Here is a 26,115-nt window from a genome sequence, read left to right on the forward strand (position 1 = left end):
AGTTGCATGAATATGTTTGCCCTATCACACCTTTCATAGGAGCAGGGGGCAAAAAAAGCTAACTTGCAAGTCTGCTCCAGGGATGTGAAAGATGTAGGAAGACAGATGCAGAGGAGTAGGAGCTCCTTATGCTTGAATCTAGTGGGTCGTGATCTAAGAAGCCAAGTGGCCATGACTCCAAGCCACAGGTATGCACAACTGATCTGAGAAAACTACGTGTTTGTTTCACATACTGGAAAAAAATTAATAGATTTGAGGTGTCACAAAATGGGGTCTAAGACAATTTGGTCAATCACGTCTTGAGTTTAAGACCTAGGGACTCCCAACAAAAATTCTGTCTACATTCTACACTGACAAGGTCTTAGTTCTTCATCAGAAAATAGTTAACACCTTCCTTCCCTAGGTGGTGTGAAAATAGGTGAGTTAGCACCTTCTACTAAGCATTACAATCCCCGAAGGAAAGCAATCCACTAATAAAAGTACTTTAGAAGTGTTTTACATTTAAGAGACTAATTTTGTTTTAAGACAGAAAATATGATTATAGAACGTTTTGTTAAGGGAAGAAGCCACATACAGTCCGTTTGCTCTGGAAGGCATTAAGTGAAGTGATTAAGAATATGGCTGTGTGAGAAGACAAAATAGACCCGCAGGGCAGTATTACCACATTCTAGCATGGACCACCTGAAGATGAGTCCAGGAGTCCATCATGAACACAAAGCTCACACCACAGAGGCCTGCCATATTAAAACAAGAGAAGCAGAAAGCTTAAGTCATGTCAGTGACACCAAAGACAACGACAGTTAAACAAAAAGCATGTTCCCCATATTATTCACATTCGGATTGCCCCATAATTTTATTTCTTTTGGCCCAGTTCTAATTTCAAGCTCTCCCTGAGGCTAGAGGTCCCTGCTTATTTGCATGTTTTCATTACACTACAACGCCTTGCTCAATCTCAAAGGTAATCCCCTCCTAGGCTGATTTCTGCCCTCGTATTTTCTCACCTATCTGAAAGAAGCAAGTCAAGGGCCTTCCCAGCAAGAAGAGGCAGCTGAAAAACCAACGTCTCCTGTCACTCTCAGAAGCAGTGAGTACAGTGGGAAGAGGGGGATGGCTATAACGGATTGATCCCTTTCTCCACTGTTTACAAGTTTTGGGACCCTGGGCCAATTATTTAGCCTCTCTGGGCCTCACTTTCCTGTTCTGTAAAATGCAGAGTACACCACCAACCTCTGTGCTACACGCACCTTCAGTATGGTTAAGTGTAATATCCCCACAACAGTGCCTGACACGTGGTACATGCTCTTTCCATGGGAGCCAGGTAGCGCGGAAAGTGCCCAAAGAAATTGCTGTGACAGTTCTCAAGTTTCCCAGCCTTGAAGTATGTGAAAAATGAGCTGCATGAGCCAAATTATCTATACTTCCTACAAGAAAAACCTATAGCTTGATAACATCAAAGCAGAGTTTGAAATTCCCTTCCCTCCACTGTTCATCAGGAGAAGCACTTACAACCAGGGCCCCAATAATAAGCCCTTCCTTTCCTCTCTTTGGGCATTCTCAATCTCGCCTCCTCTAATCACCCTCCCCAGTTCCCCACAGCAGTACTTTACCACCTTGGAGCACAACACAAGAAGCTGGGACCCTTTGAGAAAATACGAATGCTCAGCAGCAGCTCCCAAAGGTTCCAATCTCATTTTTCCAGGATGGAACCCAGGCATTGGTGGTATTTTATAAAAGTTCCCCAGGTAATTTTAATGTGCAGCCAGAGTTGAAAAAACCACTCTGTACCAAATACACTCGTTATTAAAAGGTTTATGCATAACACTAAAAAAACATTTTTATTACCATAACGACTTGGTGGGAGTGTTAGGCCTGCGCACCTAAAAGCTAAGCTTCTCAGCCTCCATGAAAGATCAGACCTGGGAGGGGCCTGGAGGGTCAACTAGGTCACCGTCATATAGTGGAGGAGGCTCAGAAAGCTGAAGTGACTTTCCCTAATAACCCAGCTTATTGGTAGAGATGGATTCCTCCCCGCAGAGCCATAGGTCTTCATGACCCACTTCCTCTGGCTCAAGGGTTATCTCTGAGGTCTGAACAGCCAACTTCTATTCCCTCTTCTTTTACTTCCTTTTTTTCCCATCTTGCCTAGTGTTTCCTCAACCACTGGCCTTGTTCTCAATCTTTAGTGCCAAATGCTATCAGTTTGAAGCATTCCATATAGTGCCCGGAACTTTGAGAGGGAAGGTGCCATGAAAATCTTAATAAACAAATAAATAATTCATACTAGGTATTGGCCTATTCTCTGCACTACTGGGTTTCAAACATTTCTTAGAGGCAGACTCTTACCCACAAAGTCAAACAAATAAAATCCATGAAACAGAAGTGCAGGGGTTGAAGTTGGGGTGGAAGCCCAGAGCCTCAAGGGTTCAGCCCCCACCACCGCCAGGAGGACAGCCGTGGGGTGCCCCCCACCCTTCCTGGGCCCTGAGGGGCATGGATTGAAAACTACTGCACCACAGGACACACAGTTGTATCGCGAGTTTACGATGGGCAGCCCAAAAGACACAATTTCATTACATTACGCATCCTCACATTACACATCTTCATCCCCCCCACCCCCCCAACAAAAAAAACAAGAAAAAGAAGGTATTTGTTGAAAAACAAGTACACCTCTGTGAAAACTGCATGTATTGCAATTGGGTTGTAAGAAAAATAAAGAGACATGGCAGTGGTCTGGTCTGTTCAATTCACTCAATCCTGAAATAAGATTTAAGTCCCCCAAGACTATCAAAAGATCTCCCTCAGCAAGCAGGGACTCTCCCTAACATATGTGTAGTGTGCATGCATGCATGCGTGTGACTCTGTTACCTCCTCTGAAGACTTAGGGTCCCCAAGCCCTTTTTTCATTCAGAAGAAACGAGTAATGGAGAACAATTAGAAGCCAGGAGAAGCATCCACAGGTCTTTGGCAGTCAAGAAAAAGACTGCCCCTTCCTGGTAGTCAGCCTATAGAAGAAACTCTAAAATCCACCTTCAGGTTGACTCCTTAATTTATGTAGCTGTCAATGACAAGCGTTCCTACTGTCGATCAAACCAGTTATGCAGCAACAAGTACTGATTCAGTGGCTAAATTTGCCAAAAACATCAGATTGATTATTTTCAATGATTTTCCTAATGTAGATGAGGTGAGGATTACAACAGAATTTTTTGTTTGTTTCTTCACTTATTTCTTTAACCACCATGTGCTCCTGAATCCATTTCTCCTTCATTCTGCTCCAAAGAAATTCCGGCTTGCTTAAAGACTAGGTCTGAGCATCTAGAAGGCTGTCAAGGAAAGAAGGCAGAGATAGAAAAATAAAATCTCTTCAGATTTGCATTTTGTGTTCCTTGTCAAAGCACTTTCTTTTACTTCTAGTACCTCCATGAGGCAGATGTCATGCTCCCCATTTACAGATGAGACGACTGAGGCTGAGAAAGGTGAAATCACTTGCCCAAGGTCACACGGTCTGTATCCTAGAGCTCGGCTCCAAGTCTACCACTCCTAAGTGCAGCGCTCTGCCCACCACACAATTTCTGGCTCAAAATTCAAAGCGTTCCCTGTTAACCTCTAACGAAGTAAGTCAGAAGTCACTAAAAAACTTGAATTCAGCAGGGTCCTGCCACCATGGTGGTGTCATTTCTCCCCAGTCTAATCTTACCACCACCGTCCATTTCTCCGCTGAAATATCTGCACATTAATTGGGAGTAAGGTATGTATTAGAGGGTATATATTGTCAAGAATAATGGGCCATGAACTACTTTCACAGGGCCACTTACTTCGCCCTTAATATTTCAAGCCCAAGTCCTTCTGCCATCATTTTTCTCCCACCTCTTGCTCCAAATTCTTTTTGATCACCCCCCTTTATACTGTTTAGCCCTACCCACTCCCTTCCTCTCTGCCTTAAAATCGAACAGCCATGGAGTTTGTTCAGATTCCCTATTCATCAAGGAAATGAATTCCATATGCATAATTCATTTCTTTTGTGAAGTTTTTTCCCCTGCAGGGAGTTAATGCTCCCCAGCGCATTGGGAACAGAGACAGTGACAGAAGGACGAGAGAGCAAGGGGGCAAAAATGCCTTTCCCCATGTAACCGGGACAGATAAGGGCCAAAAGGTCTGGCCCCGCTGGCTGGCACCTTGAGCTCCACAATTCCATCTCGCCAAAAGGAAGGGGTACCCTGTGCTGGTTATTAGGGGACAATAGGCTTCGTCTTCAAGGGTGAGTAGCCCAGGGAGTCCAGGGGCCTTGTGAGGCTGGAGGCCTTATTTCCAAACCCAGTGGCTGACTCTGGGTAGAAAGAAATCGATAGAGCCCTCCCACTCCTTTATGTCTCTGCTCATATTAAAAACCCAAAACTAAACAAAGAGATATACACCGTGCCCAATGCACCATGTTTAACAGCTGTTGCATTTGGAGAAAAAGCAGTCCCTAGTCCAAAGTCAGATTTGAAAAATGGCTTTATTAAGAGAAAGATTTACTGTATATGAACTCCAAGACTAGAAAGTGGAGGAGGAGCAGCTGAGAAAGACAGATCTGCCAGACGGAGAGCCCAACTGACTCCACTGGCTGATGTTACCTTTTGGCAAGATACACTGACCCACAAGACGTCCTGGAAGTTCCAGGCCTTTGGTTATTAACTCTTTAATAACAGTTTAGAGTCCCCAAACTTCAAACTGGCTTGATAAATGGCAGAAAAGACTTTATGGCCAACATGGTGATTTTATTCTGGCACAGTTTATTTCAGAGAATGTATGTCACTTAGCATCTTATTGAAATTTTTTTTAAAATCCATCTTTCTTTTCTCTTTTTAGCTTCTGCCTTCCTCCATCTCCACTGGAAAAAAAATGGCTGATAATCATTTTAGATTTGGGAATTCTTGTGCCTGATTTCTAAGGCCACCTCATAGTTTAGAATCTGTATCTTGGGAAAGAAGATCGGCTGGCTACCTTACCGGTTTAGGATCAGCACAATTTTATACATAGCTCCTAGAATGGACGGCTGGAAGACGCAGTTTAATAAGGAATCATGAAATTTCAGTTATTTACTTTTTTCTCCGTGTGGTTGGATATGGACTAGATAGACGAAGCCAGCCAACTGGCAGAAAACAGAAGTGGATCCACCAATAAACTGAAAGCACCAGAAATTTTACTGTGATTCCTATAGGATTCCCTTGTAAAGACAAATAAAACCCTCAATGGCTTTCATCTAATATATGAAACCAGAAAGCAGCTGGCCAGCTTTATTTTACCATCCACTAGAAGCACAATGCCAAAATAAGCACTCCATGCAGAAGCTAGGGTATCAACCATGGATACGTGAGTTATAAATCAAATTGCTCAGTTGTGTTTGGGGCACTAGAGAGAAGGCCCTACCCCGGGCCTCAGAGAGCTTATGGTCTATTTAGGAAAGAACAACTTGTGAAGGGCATAGTAAAGTTAAAGTGAATCCAAAGAATATAGAAATATGTAAGTGAGCCAAGTGACTCCCAACAGTTAGCAGCGATTCCCAGATCCACCCTGTCTAGGAGCCATCGGATCATGGAGGTTTCATGCTTTGGAGTGGATGGACACGTGTTTGAACTGTAACCACTACTTGCTAGCTATGTGACTTTGGACATGAATTTAACCTCTCAAAACTCTTCTGTAAAATATTTGCTAGAATTTCACTTTTTCAGAGGATGTTTGTAAGAATTTGATTAGACTGAGGTATATGAAATAACTTGCTAGTAAGCCCAATAATGTATGTATGTAACATATGAATAAGTACCCAATAAATTATAACTTTAAAAAAGGTACTTGCACATTTAACCATTGGAAACAAACATGGTGATGCAAACTGACATGGAGACAGAAAAGATGACTTGGCACAAAGTGGGCACTCACATTCTGGAACTTAGCAACAAAAATGCTTCCTTAACTGCACATATTTGCTTCTTATATAGATTAGCCAGAAGGTGAGTCAAAGAGAATAAAGGAAGTCAACCCCTTCACCAAAAACCAAGCTTTTCCGTCTTATTCTGGAATGTATACCACTGCATCATGCCCTTCATTTCTGCTAGGTGGAACCTCCACCTATATTCTATCTTTCACCACAAGACCACATCAGCATTGCTCTCCTTCCTATACTAAATCTGGACAGTAAGTGGCATCGCCCTGTCACAGGGGTACGGAGAACGTCTGCAACGCCCCATTTAACTGCTCTGTGCTCCTATCTTCGGGCTTCATTAGCATATTTCAGCAGTGCCTTGATGGATGAAGATAGATGGGGGAACATCATCCTTGGTGAAATCACTGTTTCATCAAGGTGAAACCAGCCTCGAGCTTCGCCACCTCCCTTTGTTTGGCTAGGTCTCTAATAACAAAATTAAAGGCAGAATTAATGCCCAGGAGGCTCCCAGTGAAATATACTGATGCCCCCAGAATAAAGCTTTATCCTGGACCTCCAAGTTTATAATCCATCAATCAGTTGCTTCCATATTTTATCTTAAAATAAAACATCACTTCCATCACAGCAGAAGCCCGCCTCTCTATCGTTTCCTCTGAAACAGCTGGGCTGGGCGAAAGAATAAGAAGTGGCCTATTACCTTAAAATCATCACAGTAACTCCTGTCAAAGCAGAGAACAGACATTTTGTATCATGTCCTGTCTCCACCACTAGACTATGAGCTCCTTGAAGGCAGAGAGGTTTTTCTATACTTCCTTCTAACATCTCCTAACATCTATTGTTCTCGGAGGTGAGTAGCATATATTCACTACGTCTTTGCTGATATTAAAGGAACTGTGTTCGCCATGATAAAAATACCTAATCAAATCAATAAATGCATACCGAACACCTGCTATGTACTAGGACTTTATAAGACAAGGTTGTAATGCCAATCCTTAGGCCTCAGGACCACAGCATCTGCCCCAACAAGTTTCAATTCACTCCTGAAAGATTTTCTGTCTTAATCAACCACTGAGACATACTTGGGTAGTTCTCCACATGACAGTGGAGTGATGCCCCAAATGTCCTAGTCTGAGACCAAACTTTGGAGTAATGTAGGTGAGAGCCAGGTGAAATATCTGGGGCCTGTTTTTACTTCCATTTCTTATTCATAGTCACATCCCCTCGGCAAGACACTTCCACTCACTGGGACTCAGTTTCCACAAGATAGAACAAGACTGTACTCAGTTCCCTCCCTTCTGAAGTGAGGTGACTGCCACCTTCTCATGCACACTACCTCAGAGGGATGGTGATGGACATGTGGAAATGCACATAAGCACCTCTGAAAAATAGACCAATAGAAATAAACAGTACTAGAGACGGGGCTTATCATGTGAAAGCAGAATACTGCTAACCTCTACCTTAAAATAATTTCCTAACAAAATAGAGGGAGGGAGAAAGAGAGAGGGAGAGGAAGAGGAAGTAGGAAAAGGGGAGAGAGGAGAGAGAGAAAAGGAACAACCAAAAAGCAGTATGCATGTTCTATAACTAATCAAAGTACTTTATCTCACCGGACCTCAATTTTCCAGAAGTACTTGTGAGGATCAAAGACTTAGAATTTATCAAGTCTTCTAACTTCCTTAAAGGAAGGGTGTTAGCTGAATACCAAAAGTCACTGTAACCATACAGAAACAAACACAATATGTGATATTTGTCATGGAAAGGATACAAATCCACAAGCACACACCATTTGGAGGGTGACAGCAGACAATAAAATCTCCTTCCTCACAATGCTCTCTGACCAGAATAAGAACTGGAATTCTTGAAATCCACTGGGGAAGACACAGAGCCTTGAAGCTGTTCCTCAGGCCTTGTTTCTTCTTCATTATGTGCCTACCCAATGAACAGCTGAGGGAATACCTCTGAGCCAGGCTGCGGCTGAGGCTGCACCACAAGCTGCCTTTGGTGGTAACCAAGGCTTCTACCAAGAGTCTCACAGAGAGAACCACATGAAACCAGGCCACAAGAAGGCAGGTCATTTCCAGATAGAACCAAGTAGGAGGCAGCTGAGGAAGCATGTCTGCTAGGGAAAAAGGCCTAATTGCTGTACTGGTCTCTATCAGGTCACTGGGTGTCCTCCTGGCCTGAGCTAGTTTCCTGGGTGCCATAGTGGGAGCCACTGCACCCCTTTAACAATGAAGAGATGAGTGTGGACCCCACCCATGTCTCCTCTCCTCCCCTCTCATATCTTCTCTCTCCTTCCTCCCTGCCCCCAACTCGCAAGTAAAACGCTAAGATGAGTATCACGAGTCAGCAGTGGCACATGGCCATGGAATGCGACAGTCAGAGGCAGCTCAGAGAGGACACGACTGAAAGAACAGGTGGTGTGGAATTTTAGAACCACACTGCTTTTAAACTTTCTGCTCAAAGTCCCAGAAGGGCTGCTCTGAGGGGATGGTCACTCCCTGCACAGAGAACAAGAAACAGCCGAAGACATTGGCATCCTGGAGAGGTTATAACTCTGAGAGCCAGAAGGGCTCTGAGAGACCCAGGCCCTCCTTTGACAGAGAAGTTAAGCTGTTAACAGTTGTTTGTCTGGAAGATTGTGCCTGTGTTTGTTTCAAGACACAAGTAACCAATGAAAATAAGTACATACTGTCCTTCACGCTAGTGTCGTCACATCGTTCCCAAGGATCTACGTTGGGCAAGGAGCAATTTGCTGACTGGAGCACTTTAGAATAGTCAAAGGTGATAATTCCCAACCCTAGACCTACCTTACTCTGAGAAATAGGTCAACATTATCATCATCCTTACTGGCGAAACTGAAGAATGAGAGCGCTTAGCAGGACTTCAATGAGCGAGGCAAGGTGGGAACCAGGAGCCTTCCCCGTTGGAATCCCTCTGCCCCTCCGCAGGGTAACAGACATACTAATAGACATACAAACATAGACATACAGAAGGAACAGAGAAGTCACAAGGCCTTCTTTTAACCCTGCTGATCCACCTACCTCACATAGACTCCCAGAAGCCACGCTGCAATCTGTCCAGAGGACACTCACTAATATGGCAATTTTGAAGTCTAAAGTTCAAGTCTCATCCGCTCCTAGAACCTTCTGACTCCACAGTGACTTTCTATACTACTCCATCCCCTCTGGCTTTGCCAGGGGCTTCATGTACCCCATTAGGCCCTAGGATTTTGATCCCATCTTGGAACCAATGGTCTCTAGGACCCCAAACAAACAATCTCATTGTTCTGTATTACTGTCTCATCATCTGTGAAATGGGAGCAAACCATCCTGATTCTGTAAGGATTATCTAAGAAACCACTAAAAATAGATTAATACCTTCCAGGCTCCCTAGGAAGCAAGTCAAGCAACAAAAGGAGGGCAGTCTTGTCTTCTCCAACCTAAATGGAGGGAAATAATGGCTCTTCATTTCAAAGGCTAAGACTGAAGACAGAATCCAAGAGGTTTAAGTGTGTACTAAATAGGCTGCGACAATGCTTGTCTTCTCCTCACTTCCTGCTCTTTAACCACTGGGAGGAGGCTAACAGCAACAAGTACTGACACTTGCTGCATGCCAGATGTGCCAACAAACATGCCTTTTTGAACCGTCAAGCCACTCTGTGAGGCAGATATTGCTATCCCTTACAGACAAGAACACAAAGGTCCGGGTGGGCCAAGTGGCTTGCAGAAAGCCGCACCATTGGTAGGCAGTCAAAATAAAGATTGAACCAGGGTCTTCTGACGCCAGGCCTGTAGTTTGGGCTGGCCAATTCAACTCCTAGAGACAGGAAACAGGCAGGCAGTACTTACTCACCCGAGAGGGGTAGGAGAGAGCACAGACTCACTCCCTTTTCCCACTGCCAGATAATATCTTCCTTAAGCATTCAGCTGCAAACACTCCCAGTGCTCCATACACAGAACCGCCAAGAAGAGCAAAGGCCGGCCCTCTGACCCAGGAGGTCTGTGCCAAGCAAGCGTCCTTGGCATCTGTAGTGAGCAGGTGACCTCACTGAGGAGTGTCACGTGTGAGAGGTGCTGGTCAGAGCTGGGAGAAAGGGCAAGCCAGCAGGGATGGCCTGCCTTTCTCTTGCCTGCTTTGTTCTTCAGTCCCCAAAGAACAATAGGTAGTCACGCTCTGCTCCTCTTGCCTTTTTCACATTGTGTGTGTGTGTGTGTGTGTGTCTTTATCAGAAAATTGACTGTTTCATATTTTATTCACACGTGCGGAGTAAAGGCTCACCAGGCTCAGTAAAGGCAGCATCCAGAGAAGTCTGGGACTTTTCTAAGATTCCTCTTCTGGCTTAACAGCCAACCTACTTGGCCTGTTGTGCACAATAACTTCAAAGGGGAAACTGAGGAATGCTGTGCAAAAATCAGCAATCAGCCCTTGACAGTTTGGAAAGTAATTATTTTAAAGCCTGCACTTGTGTATTTATCCACCGTGGTTCACCAGGGTTACCTACGTCTCATTGTGACTAGGGCAGACAGCGACCCACGGAAGCCATCTGTATTTTCCAGCAGACCAAACAGGAAGAGGCGCAGAAATCTGCGTAAGTGACCACGCTGCCGCTGTTGCTAGGCAGCACGATTATGTCCATTCTCTGCTGCTTGGCAACCAGCATTTCCCATCACATACACACACAGCCATAGCAGCAGCACAAGTGCCCTGAACTGTTGTCTTCCAGCTTGCAGAGAAAAAGGCTGAATTTCAAGGGAGGTTACAAGTATTAATGGACCCCCACCCTGCAAAATTCCACTGATAGCCAGATGGCCCCTAGAGCAAGATGGTCCCATTTAATCGGAAAGTGTCCCTTTGGTAACACTTGAATTTGTACCCAATGGTTGCACAAATCTTCTACTGAGTGCAGTGACATGCCAGAAAGATGAGAAAAGAGACTGAGTCAGCAAGCTTGAGCTTTTGGAGGAGAAATGTTGTGCTGTCTGCCCCACACCTTCAAAAAATTCATTGGCAGAATGATCTTTTTCCTAGGATCAGCCGTGTTGTGGACCAGGCTAATGTAAGGGGGCCATATACCTTACATGATGATGCTTCCTTCTGTGGTCCCCAACCAATGTCAGTGGAACTTGGCAAGCCCCTCCTAACCGAGGGCAAAACTGTCCTACAGTCATCCTAACCTCATTGGTCACAATCTGTCAGCTCCTTAACGGCAGGGCCAAAGTCATCAACTTACTGTTCAAATCAAATAGCTGCCGACTGTAAAACAGGACGCCCTCAGCCCACCTCCTGCCTTTGGGTGATAAAGAAACAGATGCCCCAAATCCCACTGGAAGCTAGCGTCCCAGCAGGCACTTGAACTCAGAAGCCCTTGGCTTCTAGTCAACTGTCTCGGCCACTCTAAGACCAGCTCCATTGTTTTCAGGCTAGACCCACATAAGAATCACATTAATTCAGTTTTTCTTTCGGTTTTCTTTCAGCCTAACTTTTTAATATGTTCACCTTTCTAATAGCACCTTTAAGAGGGACAATGTAGAATTCTGCTCTGCCCACCAGGGGAAGCAGCCCCTTAATATCATCAAGGGCAGATGTATTCTCTTCTAAATCTCTCCACAGGATTTTAGAAAACTCTCCAAACATCATTCCAATTCTACTCTGAAATCAGTGAGATCATCCAAAGTGATAACCTCATCGGTATTTCACTTTCTTCTCAGCCCCAGCTGGAGAATTTTTCCCCTCATTAAAATTAACGAGGTCAGTCTCCCAAGCTCAAGATACTGAGCACTCCTGTTGGTGGAGTTTTGTTTCTCAAATCGAGCTACAGTTCTGTAAGTGCAAAGTTATACTAAGCATCATTTACTTTATTGCTGCGTAATAAGAAACCAAAATGGAAGTCCTCAGCTATCCTCCTAACACATCCTACACTCAGCAGCCACAGGCAAACACACGCAGACCACACGTCCCCAACTCGGCCCGGGGCTCCTCGGCATTCTGCCCACAAAAGGAACCTTACTCCTGTTTAGAATCGACAGCTTGGTGGAAAAAATAATAAACTCAGGCCTTCTAAGTGGCCAAGGATCTAGCGTTACAGCCAATTTGAGAAGAAAGACACAGTCTCCCTGGGCATTTGACAAAGCCACGGTGTCCGTGCGTAAAGTACTACAGGGTAAAAGGAGGTGAGCAGAGGGGAGGATTTCTGTCCCCTTCTCAAGCTCTTCTCTGCAGCCAGCAAACAGGTGACTAGATATCCAAGCTTAATGTGACCTTAGTCAACAGTCATAAATGCTCCAGGCCCACCAAAAATCAAGGGGAAATACTACATCATCAAATAAAAGATGTACTCAACACTACATCTCTGGTGAAAGAAAGGGAGAGAAAGGATAAAAATAAAAAGCCAATTTCATAAATGAGGTGGAAAGGCACTTTATGAGGGAACGATACATACATATATCTCATATGCCAGAAACAAGCTGGACTCAGCCAGCCTGTTCCAAACTGGAGTAAGATGCTTCCAAGATGGTCACGTACAGAGGAAAACAGCCTTGTTTCAACTCACTCCTTCAGTTCTCCCTTCAACTTCCTTCTCCTTGGTTAGCCCAACCAATTTTGTTTTCTCCCTCTGTCTCTGTAGAACTGTGTTTCAATAAAAATAAAATCTAACTGTAACTGAGACCAAAAGGGAAAAAAAAAGCAAAAGAAGATGCTGGGGGCTAGGACTAAAGTCTGGGAGGGGGTGCCCACTGACTCTAAGCCACCAGATTTGTCAAGGCCCATTTACCCAGGCAGGAAAGGGGGGCCCACAACTCCCACCGTAGGCTGATCAAAGTCCAATCAGAAAGTACGGGAGGAAGCCGGCCTCATGTGACCCAGCAGAGGAAGCCAAGTCTAAAGAGAATGAGCTGTGCTTGTGAAGAAGGTGCACCCAGACATCTTCACTGAGCTTGCCAGAGAGGGGGGAGGGAGGGAGAGAGAGAGGGAGAGAGGGAGACAAGGAAAGAACGGGCAAGGGAGTCTATCTGAAGCTGCATCCTAACGAACCTTAATAAGTTAATGCAGAAATCCTCCCAAGGAGTCTGCCTATAGGAGACGTTGGTCTCTCCTGAATCAGAATCTGTTATGTTGTAATATAATAGATGTAAATTAAAACAGAAAATCTATCATGCCTCTAATGTACCCTGATAGCTGAGTATGTGGATCCGTCCGAGGAGAGGCACCAGGAGGAAGGGTGATATATGGCGAAGCTGGATGGAGGGTGAAAAGCGTGGCGAGACGAGCGGGAGAATGGCGCAGCCCGCTCTCGCTCCTCAGACCCAAGGGCAAGAGACGAATAAATGTTGATTAGTGTTGATTTTGTCCGACAAACGCCTGTCGAGTGACAGTTGGGCTAAGCTGCACTGAAAGAGAACCATTAATCTTGGTCTGGTTTAAGTAGAGTATATTAATTTGTGTCATTTTTACTAAGTCGCACTGAGCAAGGCCTCTTACTGCTTTGCATATGACTGCTTTCGTGGTTTAGCCCAGCTCCCCTCCCTCCCCCCACCACTCCCCTTCCCCCCCACTTTTTAAAACAGATACCATGGTGGCAGCGGTGGCAGCAGCAAATTCAAATGACACAGCAGGGGAGCAGGGCACTGAGAGCTCCTCTCTTGGATTAAGAAAATAAACTCCCAGGGTGTTGGCATAGCAACAGCATTTCAGATGAAGTGCTATATATTCAGTGATTAATAAATTAACATTTTTTACAGTTGTTCCTCCTTTCCTCCCCACCCCCCACCCTCACTATACCCCACCACCACCACACACACACACTTCAACCTTGTCTCCGTTGCATCTATTGCTTCCTAGAAGACCAAAGAAAGAAGGCTCAGCGGATTCACAGCCTAAGAGTTAACTCCTGCCCACAGCTGCCATCTCTAAAGACAGACAACATGGGCTCTTGTCACCTGTGAAGCTGTGAGACGGCTGTGGGGCCAGTGGGCAGACCCATATGGAACCACGTTCAACAATGTACATGGACCATGGCACTCTCCAAGATACTGACAGCAGCAGGCCCAGCCCCAAATGTTTGGGCCTTTCTAAGTCCTGACAGACTACGAAACAATTAAGAGGCATCGGGTCTCCCAAAAAAATACAACCCTCTGAAACAAAGACCCTAAACAATGTCCAAGGGAGTCCTGACCTCCCACTATTGTGCTACATGAAAAGGAAGTTTGTGCCCATAGGACGGTGGTGCACTAATAGGAAGCTGACACTTCCCTTTTGAGCTTACAGTTGTCCACCAGACACCCAACAAATTTGGACAATTCATATTCCAGGAACGGAACCCAATTAGCATTGTAGGAGGAGGGGAAGAACAAACAGATATTAAGCTCTGCCATGGCAGCCTTATCCAGACAGTTTTGACAGTAAGTTCAAAAAGCACACTCTTTTCAAAGCCTTTAAGGCAGTTAGGAAGAAGGAAATGGTAAATTTTGTTTTCCATAGCAGTCACCTGTACCAGTGCTTGAGCATAACCATGCACAGTCCAAGGTGAGCCCCACCAGGTGTAGAACCAGGCTGGGTCCCGTGGAGGGCCAATGGCACTAACCTCAGCCCTCAGGAGACACATGGCCATGACATCCTTGGAGGAGCCTCTGGCCAAATCGCCCAGCAACCCACGATTATGGGCTTTAAGAAACCAAGAGGAAGAATAGTCAGTGAGCCACTTAGAAGCTATCTCTAGACCAGAAGAAGGAATAGACTCATTCTCGACAGGTCCAGAAAACAAAGTTGGCACGAGGGATGAGCTTCACGGGGGGTGGTGAGCTGGCTTGCCAGGAGGCGGTGCTACAGAGAGCTGGATAGCCATTATCAAGGACTGTTACAAGTGGGCTCCTTCCTCAATTAAATGTGAAATTAAATTATATAACCTTTCAGGTAGCTTGAGGCCACTGCTGAGGATGAAGGAAATAAATAACAACAACGACAATATACTATGAGGCTTAACATGAGCTAGGCACTGTTTCAACTGCTTTATGTATATTAACTATTAGGGAGATAGCTACGAAGAAGATGGTACTATTATTCTTCCTATCGTATAGATTAGGATAATGAAGCAAAGAGAAATTAAATAATAGATCAGAGTCACGTAGCATGTAAGTGGCAGAGCTGAGTTTGTGGGCACCAGCGATTCAAACCCTGGCAGTCAGAGTTCAGAGTCCACGCTCTTAGCTACTACACGATGAGGTACTCCATTCAAATTCTACCAGCTCCAAGAAACAACCCATAGTGAGACCCCTGAATAATAGTAAAATGGATCTGGCAATGAAAACACTAGTAATAGAAAATGATGTGATTATTAATATAAGAAGAGAGAGAGAGAGAGAAGACGGCCCTGAAAAGTAAAAATAAGTTAGTCAACACAACTCATTTGAGGACATGCCACATTGAGAGTGTAGTATAGTGGACTTACTATCAGGAAAATTGGTTGTGAGTCCCAGCTATGCCACTAACTAACTGTATGAACTCAAGAGAGTTAATATCCACTCTGGGTTTTCTTCTCTGTAAAACAACCAGTTGGGATTTCTAAGGTCTGTTTAGTTCTTAACGCTGCACGAGCAAGTTTAGGGTCCAAGCACCATAAAATCAATTTCCCACTTTTTAAGTTATTCCCAGAGTCACCCTAATAACATCCTCTTGTGTCTCCATTTTTGTCCTTTCACCACCATCAAATTTGTGGAGGGCAGCAATGAGTTCATGGTTCCATATCCTCCAGACCATAAACATCATGCATGTCCAATGTGTCTATACCATTGACTCTTCCTAGTCTATTAGTCATTAGAAAGGCCTGGCTATAAGTGTGTTGGGGTGATTGATATAAATCAACAGATTGAGAAAAAAACCAAACATAGGGTTTGAGCAGTGTCGAATCCATAGTGGGCATTCTGCCTATGCTATACTAACAGGACATCTATAATTCCTGAAATTTATTCATGGATTATGAAAACTATACACTCAAGGTCACAGATTTTGGCTTCTCTCCCACTCCTACGTCCAGTAGAAAAGCTGTGCTGTGAACCTGAGGACAGGAGCACCAGGTCTCACTTCTCTGAACTCAGAGCCTCACTTCTTCCCCACTCTTCCTCTGAAATCAGAATATCTGAGATTTTAATTCCTTGGGAGAATGAATAGCACCATAGGAAAGGGAAAAAAAAAAAACATTATGAAGATGAAGGTGGGGCACTAAATGATATTTCCCTTCTTGTAACTCCAACCCCAGTGCAGCCATGTCAATGAGGTGCTGTGAGGGCCGTTAATGCTGAGGCCAAGGCAAGGTCCTGTGGTTTCAGGGCAGAAGGGTGCTAGGTCAGCCCCCAGTAATCATGATGATAACAATAACAATATTAGTATTTGTCCAGAGAGGGTGAGTGTGAAGGGAATCACATTAAATCCAAGAGGACTCAGATAAAATGATGCTAAGGGTCAGACTGAATCTAACAACAGCCTGTGATTTGTGGCTCCGCCACCACTCTAATTTGCCTCTCTCCGGCTGATGGCCCATGAAGGTGAGGGGTGTTATTGAGCGATGCCCAGGCTCAGCTGGTGGAACAAGCAAGTCACAACACTGCTCACCCGCTTGCTGACTCTGCTGCAGCCACACTAGCTTCCGAAATATTGTCTTTAAATATGAAAATAGTCAAATGTGGATCAACTTTGTTTCCAACTCCTTGTTTTGTATTATTGTCCTTCATTTGCTACAAAAGCTGATCTATCTTGGTGATTTCATATGCATATTAACCGCTTTCTTCTTGTTTGTTTAACGTATATCTGTGCAAATGTCTGTCTACGAGAAACAATACGTCTTGTTTATATATCATCTACTGTGGATTGTAAACAGTAATGGCAGGGACTGTCTTTTTTCTATCACACTTGTAAATATGCCCGGAGGCTAAGCAGCTTCTCCAATAAGTAAAATAAATAATGAATTAAGTAAGTGGACTTGTCACTCCTTAGGTGGATTATTTATGTTTTACACCTTATCTCAGTAAAAGGGTCAACGCAGAGTGATAGCTTTTACTTTCCTCTTTTACTTCATTTTTTGTCCCCCTCCTCCAGCTCTCATGATTTTATTTCTTGAATCTGAGAGGTACGTTTTCTGGCTTCTCTGTGTTGTTTACATCCAAAGACATTTAAGTTTGTTCAAAAAGCACTTTGAACACTGTAGCAAAGAAATTGTCTCTCCCACTGTGTTTATGAAACTATTTGTTTTATTTTTACCATAACTTTCATCTAGCACTTAAGCCAGATGGAGGCTTTTAAGGTGTCTTAAAAAAATAATAATCATAACAATAATAAATGAGACAACAGTTATGAACATTAACTTACAAGAAAAAGAAGAAACAACTCTCTGTGTTAGTAAGGTTAATCTACTGCTCCTTCCTCTCTCGCCCCCAACACCCCAATTTCTGCCAGCTCGCTAGATGGATCTCCCCTCTGCAGCCCAAGTGTTGCTATTTCATAATCTGCTCTGTCAGTGACATCATACTACCTGAAAACCTGCTGGAAATGACAAAGGTACCTTCACGGTAAGATGAGACTTGCCGACTCTCAAGTTTTTGTGTGATGATGCCAAATGCTTGCCATTCTTATTTTACTCTGAGTTGTGGAGGAGGGAATTAAGCACATTAAAAAAGCAAAGATCCAAAGACTGCACAAGACAGTAATTACCTAGTACCTAGTGGCGGCAACTCTTCAGAGGAAATGTGGGCTTTGAAATCAGAGAAACCTGAGTTTGGTCACTTACTAATCATAGAAGAGTGCACAATTTATTTAATCTCTCTAGGGCTCAGTTTCCTCATCTGTCAAGTGGGGATAATCATTCTTTCAAGGTCATTCAATGCACTTTACAGAGATTATCTCATTTCACCTGCTTGAAAAGAGCCCAGGGAATGTTAGCTTTCTCATCTCCATAATATTTGGGAAATAGAAATATGATATCAAATGGAATATTATAGTGCTACCTAGTTGATAGATGGATTAATGGCAAATTGCTAATTGCTACAGGCAACTTATATACAAAAGCTGCACAAATACGCTGAAATATATGAACACAACACCACATCCGGGGTCAGAAAGCCCAAATGAAGATCTAAAACAGCGGATGCCCTGTCTCCTAAAATGCCACATTACCCAGGCATACAAAATACCTCAGTCAGACTTAAAAAATTCAGAAAAGAAAAATATATTGAGGATTCTTTTTAACGTCATCCAAGAATGGATTATACAATCTTTCTATGCCCATGCCAAAAGACTCTCAGATGTGAATTCTTTTCCCTAATAAAAATCACTAAGGTTGGCAATGTAGCATTCCACAAGCATCCCCCACCCATTGATCACAAGCACTGGCTTTTCTAATGACTTTGTAAAATGACACTAGGAAAAATTTTACATTGTTCTATTCACCTTCCTGAAAACATGCTTTTATTGATAGCATCTCTCATATCATCTGTGATTTTTGGCATACTCATTCACACTGTCTTTCAAAAAAGAAACAGTCAAAATATTGCCCATATAAAATATATAAATATATGTAGTCATATATAGAAGCATCCCAAATGTGGGTGAAATAACAGATTACAGGAACTCCTACCTTTTATCAAGGAGTTGGCAAGCCAACATTTTGTTGGAAAAAGAATTGAGAAATTTAGGGGGTACAGCCTCACCACTTGCTGACTTTTGCCAAATGATCTCATCACCATGGCTACACCTACGTTTTACAGAAATGGCACTGCGGTTCGATGGGAAATTAGCCTGACAATAAAACCTTTTGAATAATTTCTGTTTTAGAGAATCAACTAATTGTGGCAAAGTTGAGGTCCAAGTGGGGACCAGGAGACATGAGTTTTTATCTCACCTGCATCACCAAAGGCTGTGACCTCAGCTAACCACATGACCTTTTGCACCTCAGTTTCTCTATAAATGTAATGAGTGGGTTCAACTCACTTCTATGACTCCTTTCCAACACTCACAGTCCATGAGTCAAGGCAAGAGAGTCTGCTGGAAGAGGAAAACCTTAGAGACACATAGAGAGAACCTAAAAATACACATAGTAACCCGTAGAAACTGTGCCTATGAGGGAATTCCAAAGAGGGCTTTGATATGCAGAGGACTTTCCTCACCCTTCTGTCTAGTCACAGTCTTTATTATGCAGCCAACCAAGGACTCAGCTCTCTATTTAACTCAAAATGCTTAACATTAACATTTTCTTTTCAATTTTTAGATCATGAGCATCAGCTTCTTCACATTCCTTAGAAGACAGGTCCACAGAGACATGAAGAATGATTAATGTAGCGACAGCCACTGCAGACTAATAAACAGAGCTTCAGACATAAAAGAGAAAAAAGTGCCACAGATGACCGGGATAAGGGCCCCAGCCCTGGCCCCAGCTGAGTGTTTGAGGTCAGACCAAACAAGCACTGACTTCAAGAATCTTGCATGAGGTTGTCATTCTCTTCCACCCTAAGCAAGGATGGAACTGTTGCCATGGCAACAAAGGTACTTGAGAGGGACATGAGCAAAGGGAGACTTAAAAAGAAAAAGACAATATGTGGCCTAAACAAAAATACGTGACGGTGTAAGGGGTGCTGTAAAGCCTTTATTGCCACTTGTTAAAGAAGACCTGTATAGCTCACTCGTGAGTAATAAGGCGGTCAACCCAAACTAAGGCACTAAAAATTTTATAGCACCCCACATATCATATATATCTAGATAGAGAGAGAAACAGAGAGATACACATATAAAGGATCCCTGCCGATGGACTCACGAACACACAGGCAAATGTTGCTACTGATTCTACAATTGCCATCTTCTAACAGAGTCGTTAAATTTACCAATATCCTTAATTTATCAGCTAGCAAATTCCACATCCCATCAATTCAGTTCTTAAAAGGTTCAGAAAGCTCAGCGGCAATGAGAAGGAACAGTGATGGTTTCACAGGGAGTGCAGACCAGCCAGGTGCATAAAGCTAGGATTCCCAGGTCTCATGGTGACTCCACAGCTAATTTATTATTTCACAGTTGGATTAAAGGCTCCCTACTGCCATCAGGGATTGTCAAGGTGACTGTCGGGCACTTGAAGAGCAATGACCATTGCAGCAAAGTACAGAAGATAAGAGACTGCTGTGTTGCATGTCTGTACCCCTTACCTTACCCGAAAAATCCGTTCCAAGAGCATCAATTATATACTGATTGATAGTCTCATTAGAAGACCACAGGACTATAAGATTTAGCGATTTAAAGCAAACCTTAGAGCAGACTTTTAAAAACATTTTTGTAACGTGAATAATGACTTTTTAAATTTCTTCCCCCAAATTTAGTTTCTTACGAGTTTTCTCAAAGGGAGGTACATATAACCCAGGAGATTCCATTGCACACTGTGCTAACAACAGATGTCCCCAAAAAGCAATCGACGTACTACTTCTCTCAGTCGCCTGAGTCTAAAACAGGTACAGAAAGATGCCTTCTGGGGGCCCATGCTCTATTTACCATAACACCCAGGTAGCAGTTTCAAATGTACGGTCACAGCAGGAAACCAGCTTGGCTAAACTCAGAGGCCTGATCTTGCCCACCTCTAAGTACTTCACAGTGAGAGGTGAGAAAAAAGAAGATTACCTGGATGACAGTGCCCCAAGCTCTTTGGAGAAAAAGTACTACAGAGACGCAATATATCGGTATTTTTATTTCTACTGAGCCATTTCTGAAGCACCGACTCAGAGGCCTGCACGGCTATGAAAGAGAGAGTGATGCTTATCTCCCAACAAAAGGCTGTGGTCGGTCCCTTCTGTAGCTCAGAAAATGTGAACAACCCAGTCTAGCTTCCCCAAAACATCTCATCCATCACATTAGCTTTCCATCTCCTGGGCCTTCCTTCATTATTCCTTTCTCTGCTATTCTGACTTTCCTGTTCATGATGCTGAGGGTCTGTTCTTGAGTGCCACTGTCTCTGATTCCACCATGTGGGCCTCCCTTTGCCACTGTGAGCCCTGTCTCCTACCACGCTCACTCAAGCAGGAGGCAACTCTTGCAAGCAACTGCCAGCCACACATCTGTACCAAAGCATTCCAAAATCAATGGGACATTTACACTAACGCAAGTTCAACGGCTTCCATTTTGTGAACTGTTAAATCTGCCAAGGGACTGAGTTAAAGCTCAGACTGTGAAAGGGGACTGTAAGTTATACTTCCTTTAAGAAAAATTAGCAAATGGTTCATTTTTCCTTAAGGAAGAAAAAAAAGGCAGTTTCATTTAGGTGAGTGGAAGGACAAATGCTCCATGTGCATTTTGCTCAAGTTATAAGTGCTTTTGAAACCCCTCCTGTCAAGGCATTAGTAACACAAGATTTAAGATGCCCAATTAATTTTTTCCAGCCACCAGCCAAAAGTAGATGCAGGAGGAGGTTAAAAGCTAAGTGTTTAATTAATATTAAATTTATAAGATTCTCTATCACTGAAAGCATTGTAAAATTGAAAAAGCAGTTAATTTTACGGTTGCTGTGTATTCCTCTGCTTTGATCTTTGATCTATGATATAAAATCACCAACTGTAAAGATTCCCCAGCTTTATTATACCTGTTTAATGGCAAGAAGGAAGAAAGAGAGGGGGATCCTACAGACATGAGTGGGAGCGAGGCCCTGAAACGGGTCTTTAGTGTTGATCAGAAGAACCTAAACATGGAATATTCAGGAAATAGCCTTTGGCTAAGCCACAGACAGAGACAAGGCACTCTCATCTCACTCATTTTCTACACCTCATTTTTCTAGAGTACTAAGACCAGCAAAGAGCAGTTGGCTATCTCTGACTTAAGACAAAATACCAAAGCAGAAAAGATTTAGGTTGGATTATGGAAGAATTTTCTGAAATTGAGAGTTGCCAAGGCTTAAAGTGTTCATTGGAATAGACCACAGCAGTGCCTTTCCTACAGGCAGAAATTATGAAATTAGAAAAGTGTGTGTCTCACTTGAACAGTCTATATATTGACGCATTCCACCAAGGGCTCCATCTGCTCGACTCGTGTAGAAAACCAGGCGGAGACAAGGCAGGTTCAGCCAGGGCAGTGAGCCCTCTTTCATCAGTTGCATTCGCAAACGCCCCACTGATAAAGGACAGTGCGACAGCAATCACAGGTAACAGGGAGGGCAATCTGCTACTAGAAATATTACTGTCCTGAGCAAGGTTTTCCCAAGGTTTCAAAACACCCTACTTCTGCCAATCGGGACAGATGTTCGGTCCCTCTACACCAGCCCAAGTCATGGATGCTGAAAGTTAAAAGGGGGGAAGGGAGAATATGAACCTCAGATAAACTCAACATTAATTTGAGGCTGCAAAATCATCAAACACTTGTCTTCACCTCCTTCCTATCCAAAGTTGCAGGGGTGGCGGGGCATGAGGATGGGGGTGACGGGGTCCAGGGAGAACAGCACTGAGAGGTGGAGGTAGAGAGAGCATTCTCTGCCTAACAGAACTTTGTACGCTATTCCCCAAAAAGAACAATGGGGCATTTCCGACTCCTGGCCTCCTTCAATTCTGTCTCAATCCAGAGACAAAGACCTATTATGCAGAATAGATTTTACAGAAAGGCAGAAGGAGGGTGAGGGGGAAATGGGATAATTCATGTGAGGTGTTTTTTCCTTTTTTTTTTAATCCCATCAGGGATCTCATTATAATTTCATTATTAGCAGAAAAACCAAATAAGTGGCAAGAAAAAGAATCTCAACTTAATATTACACACACACACACACACACACACACACACACACACACACACAAAGATGAAAGATCTTCCAAGCTTCAAAGCGGCTGCTAATTTTCCCAGCTTCAAACGACTCAGTGAGAAAGACACTGATAATGAATGTGCTTTTTCCACTGGCTCACTTATAAACTTTTTCCCTTTCTGTCTCCCTCCCAAACATTAGTTCTCATTTTTAATTGGAAACAAATATCAGAGATAATAACAGAATCTTGAATTCATACCTAATCTTCCTTCAGTGCTTTATCAATAAAAATGTAGGGGAAATAGAGAAGGAAAAACTGCAGTATGATGCTCATCTTAAAGATGAGAATATTGAAGTCGTGGAATGTAAAAGGCTACATTAGCAGAACCTTGCCTAGCTACTGAATCCGGGTCTTAAAAATGCGAATCCACGTCTCTTCAGTCTCAGTGCAGGAGAGAGTGAAGAGGAGAGGACACAAGAGAGAAAGAAGATGAGTCTTCAGAGCACCAAAACCACACGCATGTTTGACTCGCTGCATTCAAAAAGGGCTTCCAGGTAGGTCTTCTTGGCATATTTCTAAAAACACAACTGCTGCCACCCTTTAAAACACAGCTTCTCTCACTAGCAAGCATTTACCAAAGCCTGAATATGGGCAGTATCTAAATTCAGAAGACTAACTATCTTGGATGTCAAGAGGGCACAGTTTAATAAGCGGAGTGATGTATATTTTTCCTTCTTTCTTTTTAAAATCAATCCTTTAAGGGAACGCAGAGCAGGGCAAAGGAAGACAATCTCAAGAACTAACTTAAGGACCACTGTGGGAGGCCATTCTGTGCCCAATGCCATGTCCCAGTACCAAACCAGAGGGAGATCACAGGAAGAAGCTTGAACCAGTCAATAAAGAAAAAGCACTTAGAACTCAGTAAATAATCAAAACCAAACAAAAAAATCTACACCCACCCTCCTCCCTCAATGGCAACAAGGCATACTGCCTTGGGAAGAACAGCAAAGGAAAAACTACAAGTATACCTCATTGCCAATAACCTGATAAAATATATTTCAAGAGTACAGAACTGGTACATAAAACTAACTTTCTTTGTCTCTATAACTGTCTTTATCCATCAAGAAGCTACAAACTTGAGACACGGTCGCTCTGAATATATGTCTCTGAAAGCTTTCCCTGGTGGCGAAGCGTGATATTGCAAGTCCATCTGCCCTAGGCACTTTAATCCTGGACGAAAAATAAAAGAGAACAAGTTTCTGGAATGGAAGCTCCCATAAGCTAGTGCCACCTGTACACTGCAGTGCCCAAGATTCTACTTGGTGAGCCATGGAGTAACATGTTCCATATGAAAACAATTCAATTCCAACTAAGGGGGATTTTCTACCCTATGGAAATATATTCCCAAATTTATAAGAGTCACTGGAGAGACAGACAATACTTTATGGAAATTTTCACAAATAGATTTTCTAGAATTAAAATAGCCACCAAAAGTGAAAGTTATTTGCTCAATTTTTTTTATTTATTTTTTTTGGTGAGGAAGACTGGCCCTGGGCTAACATCTGTTGCCAATCTTCCTCTTTTTGCTTGAGGAAGATTGTCACTGAGCCAATCTTCCTTTATTTTGTATGTGGGATGCCACCACAGCATGGCTTGATGAGCAGTGGTAGGTCTGAACCTGGAATCTGAACCAGTGAATGCCAGGCCGCCAAAGAAGAACGCACAAACTTAACCACTTGGCCATGGGGCCAGCAAACACTGCTTAATTTTTTTTAACAACAGGTTAGGCAGAGGTTCCCAACCTTTGTGAATGTGTGGTCTCCTTTTTTAACATCAAAAAATTGCAAGGACCACTATAAGAGAGTAGTTATATTTTTAGCTTCTACCGATGGAAGAAAGATGCACATGGACAAAAAGCCAGTAGGAACTGACAAATGCTTTTTTAAGGGAATGTGCATTTTATTAACCACAATAGCATTGCATACATTCAAAGAATTTTAGTAAGTCTATCTATCTGTTGTTGGTGTGTGCGTGCATGACATTATTCTGTTTATAGACAATGCTCAGTATGCTCATGGATTTACCAAACCTTTTCAACAACTTCATGGCTCCACCAAGGTCCAGGGCCCAGAAGTTGGGAATCACTGTGCTAGAGGAAGGAAGCTTCCAATTGAAGAAATATATGCTTCTAAACAATTCTTTCACTGAGAGAAAATGACATTCAAACAGCTGAATGATTTTACACGCACCACTCCTTGTTGTACTCTTACCAACAATATCAAAATACTGATAGACACAATACAGATAATTTCCCAGTTTACACGGTCTTGATTGTTGGTTTATAATACAAAATAATTTCTCTTCGCCACAAGAACCTATCTTCTTCTATCTTCTGTATAGGCATCTCCCATTACGAGTTGGAATTAAGAATACTGTAGAGAATAGCATAATCAAAATAACATTTCTAACAAAGATATATGTGTATGATCAACTACAAGAAAAGAAATTGTAAGAATCATTAGTAAGTAATTCTTTCAATATAGTAAGCCTTGTGGTTTTAGGACAGTGGAGGGATGACAGGAAAGCAACAATACCCATAAGAAAGACTAACCCCCACATAAATGTCCCCACGGCATTGACACCCCCAGTACACACCTCTTCCCTCTATCTCCCTGTCTGATTTCCACTCATCCATTCTCAGCTCCTGTTTGTCTGAGGCCACATGCAACTGGATTTGTCAAGCCCCCTTTTAACAACTTGTTGTCACAGTCCATTACCAAATTGCATATAGTTATATATTCCACTAATTAGGCTTCTAAAATATCATTAACATGTCTCTTGATCATTAGCATAACGTATGAGGCGTCCTCGTTAGGCACGACTCGAGTTTGTTAACGTGGTAATGAAAGGCACAAGGCAGGCTCCGCAGGAACCAAGAAACACACAGAGATGGGGAACATCCAGACATCGAGGCCAAGCCACAAAGACATGGACAGAGACAAACAGACAAATGCAATGAGGGAAGACGCAACGTGTGAGGAAGAGGTAGAGAAATAAACCCAAAAGAAAGCATCAGAAAGTCAGTGGCTTTGGCATTGAGATGGCTGTTTTGGCATGAAGGTGACACCTAATGCACCCTTCCCAGCTTTGGGGAATTGAAACCTGGCAAGGCTCTTAATTTGCCTAAACAGAAGAAGCTTTTAAAAATTCCTAGACAAGAAGAAAATGAAGTGCAGAAATCTCCTCCTTTCCTCTGAGCTAACCCGTGGGTGCACATGGGTGTGCCCTCTCTCCCTGACTGCTATCCACCACCTCTCCAGTCACAGTCACAGAAAACTGCAGGGAGTCTATTAGAATTACCTGGGGGCGGCATTTTTCTATTCCTCACCAGGCCCTTTATTAACACACTGCTAGATGTCTCTATCTCTCTGCACCTACTGCGTTAGT

At 43.2% G+C, this 26,115-nt stretch overlaps 1 protein-coding gene across 8 annotated transcripts in view; it reads right to left on the bottom strand.

Annotated features, from left to right (window-relative positions):
• The window catches only part of PBX1 (PBX homeobox 1), a 308,294-nt gene that overhangs the window by 225,411 nt on the left and 56,768 nt on the right, over positions 1–26,115 (bottom strand). The window contains exon 1 of one of the 8 annotated variants that reach the window (XM_005609849.4): positions 9,779–10,529. The exons of the other annotated variants lie outside the window; for them this stretch is intronic. Within the exon in view, the coding sequence (XP_005609906.1) occupies positions 9,779–9,848 (70 nt within the window). The 5' untranslated portion in view covers positions 9,849–10,529. Of the gene's footprint in view, positions 1–9,778; positions 10,530–26,115 lie in introns of those variants that run through there. 8 annotated transcript variants of the gene reach the window in all.

This window comes from Equus caballus, chromosome 5 (assembly GCF_041296265.1).
Source record: "Equus caballus isolate H_3958 breed thoroughbred chromosome 5, TB-T2T, whole genome shotgun sequence".
Lineage (NCBI taxonomy): Eukaryota > Metazoa > Chordata > Mammalia > Perissodactyla > Equidae > Equus > Equus caballus.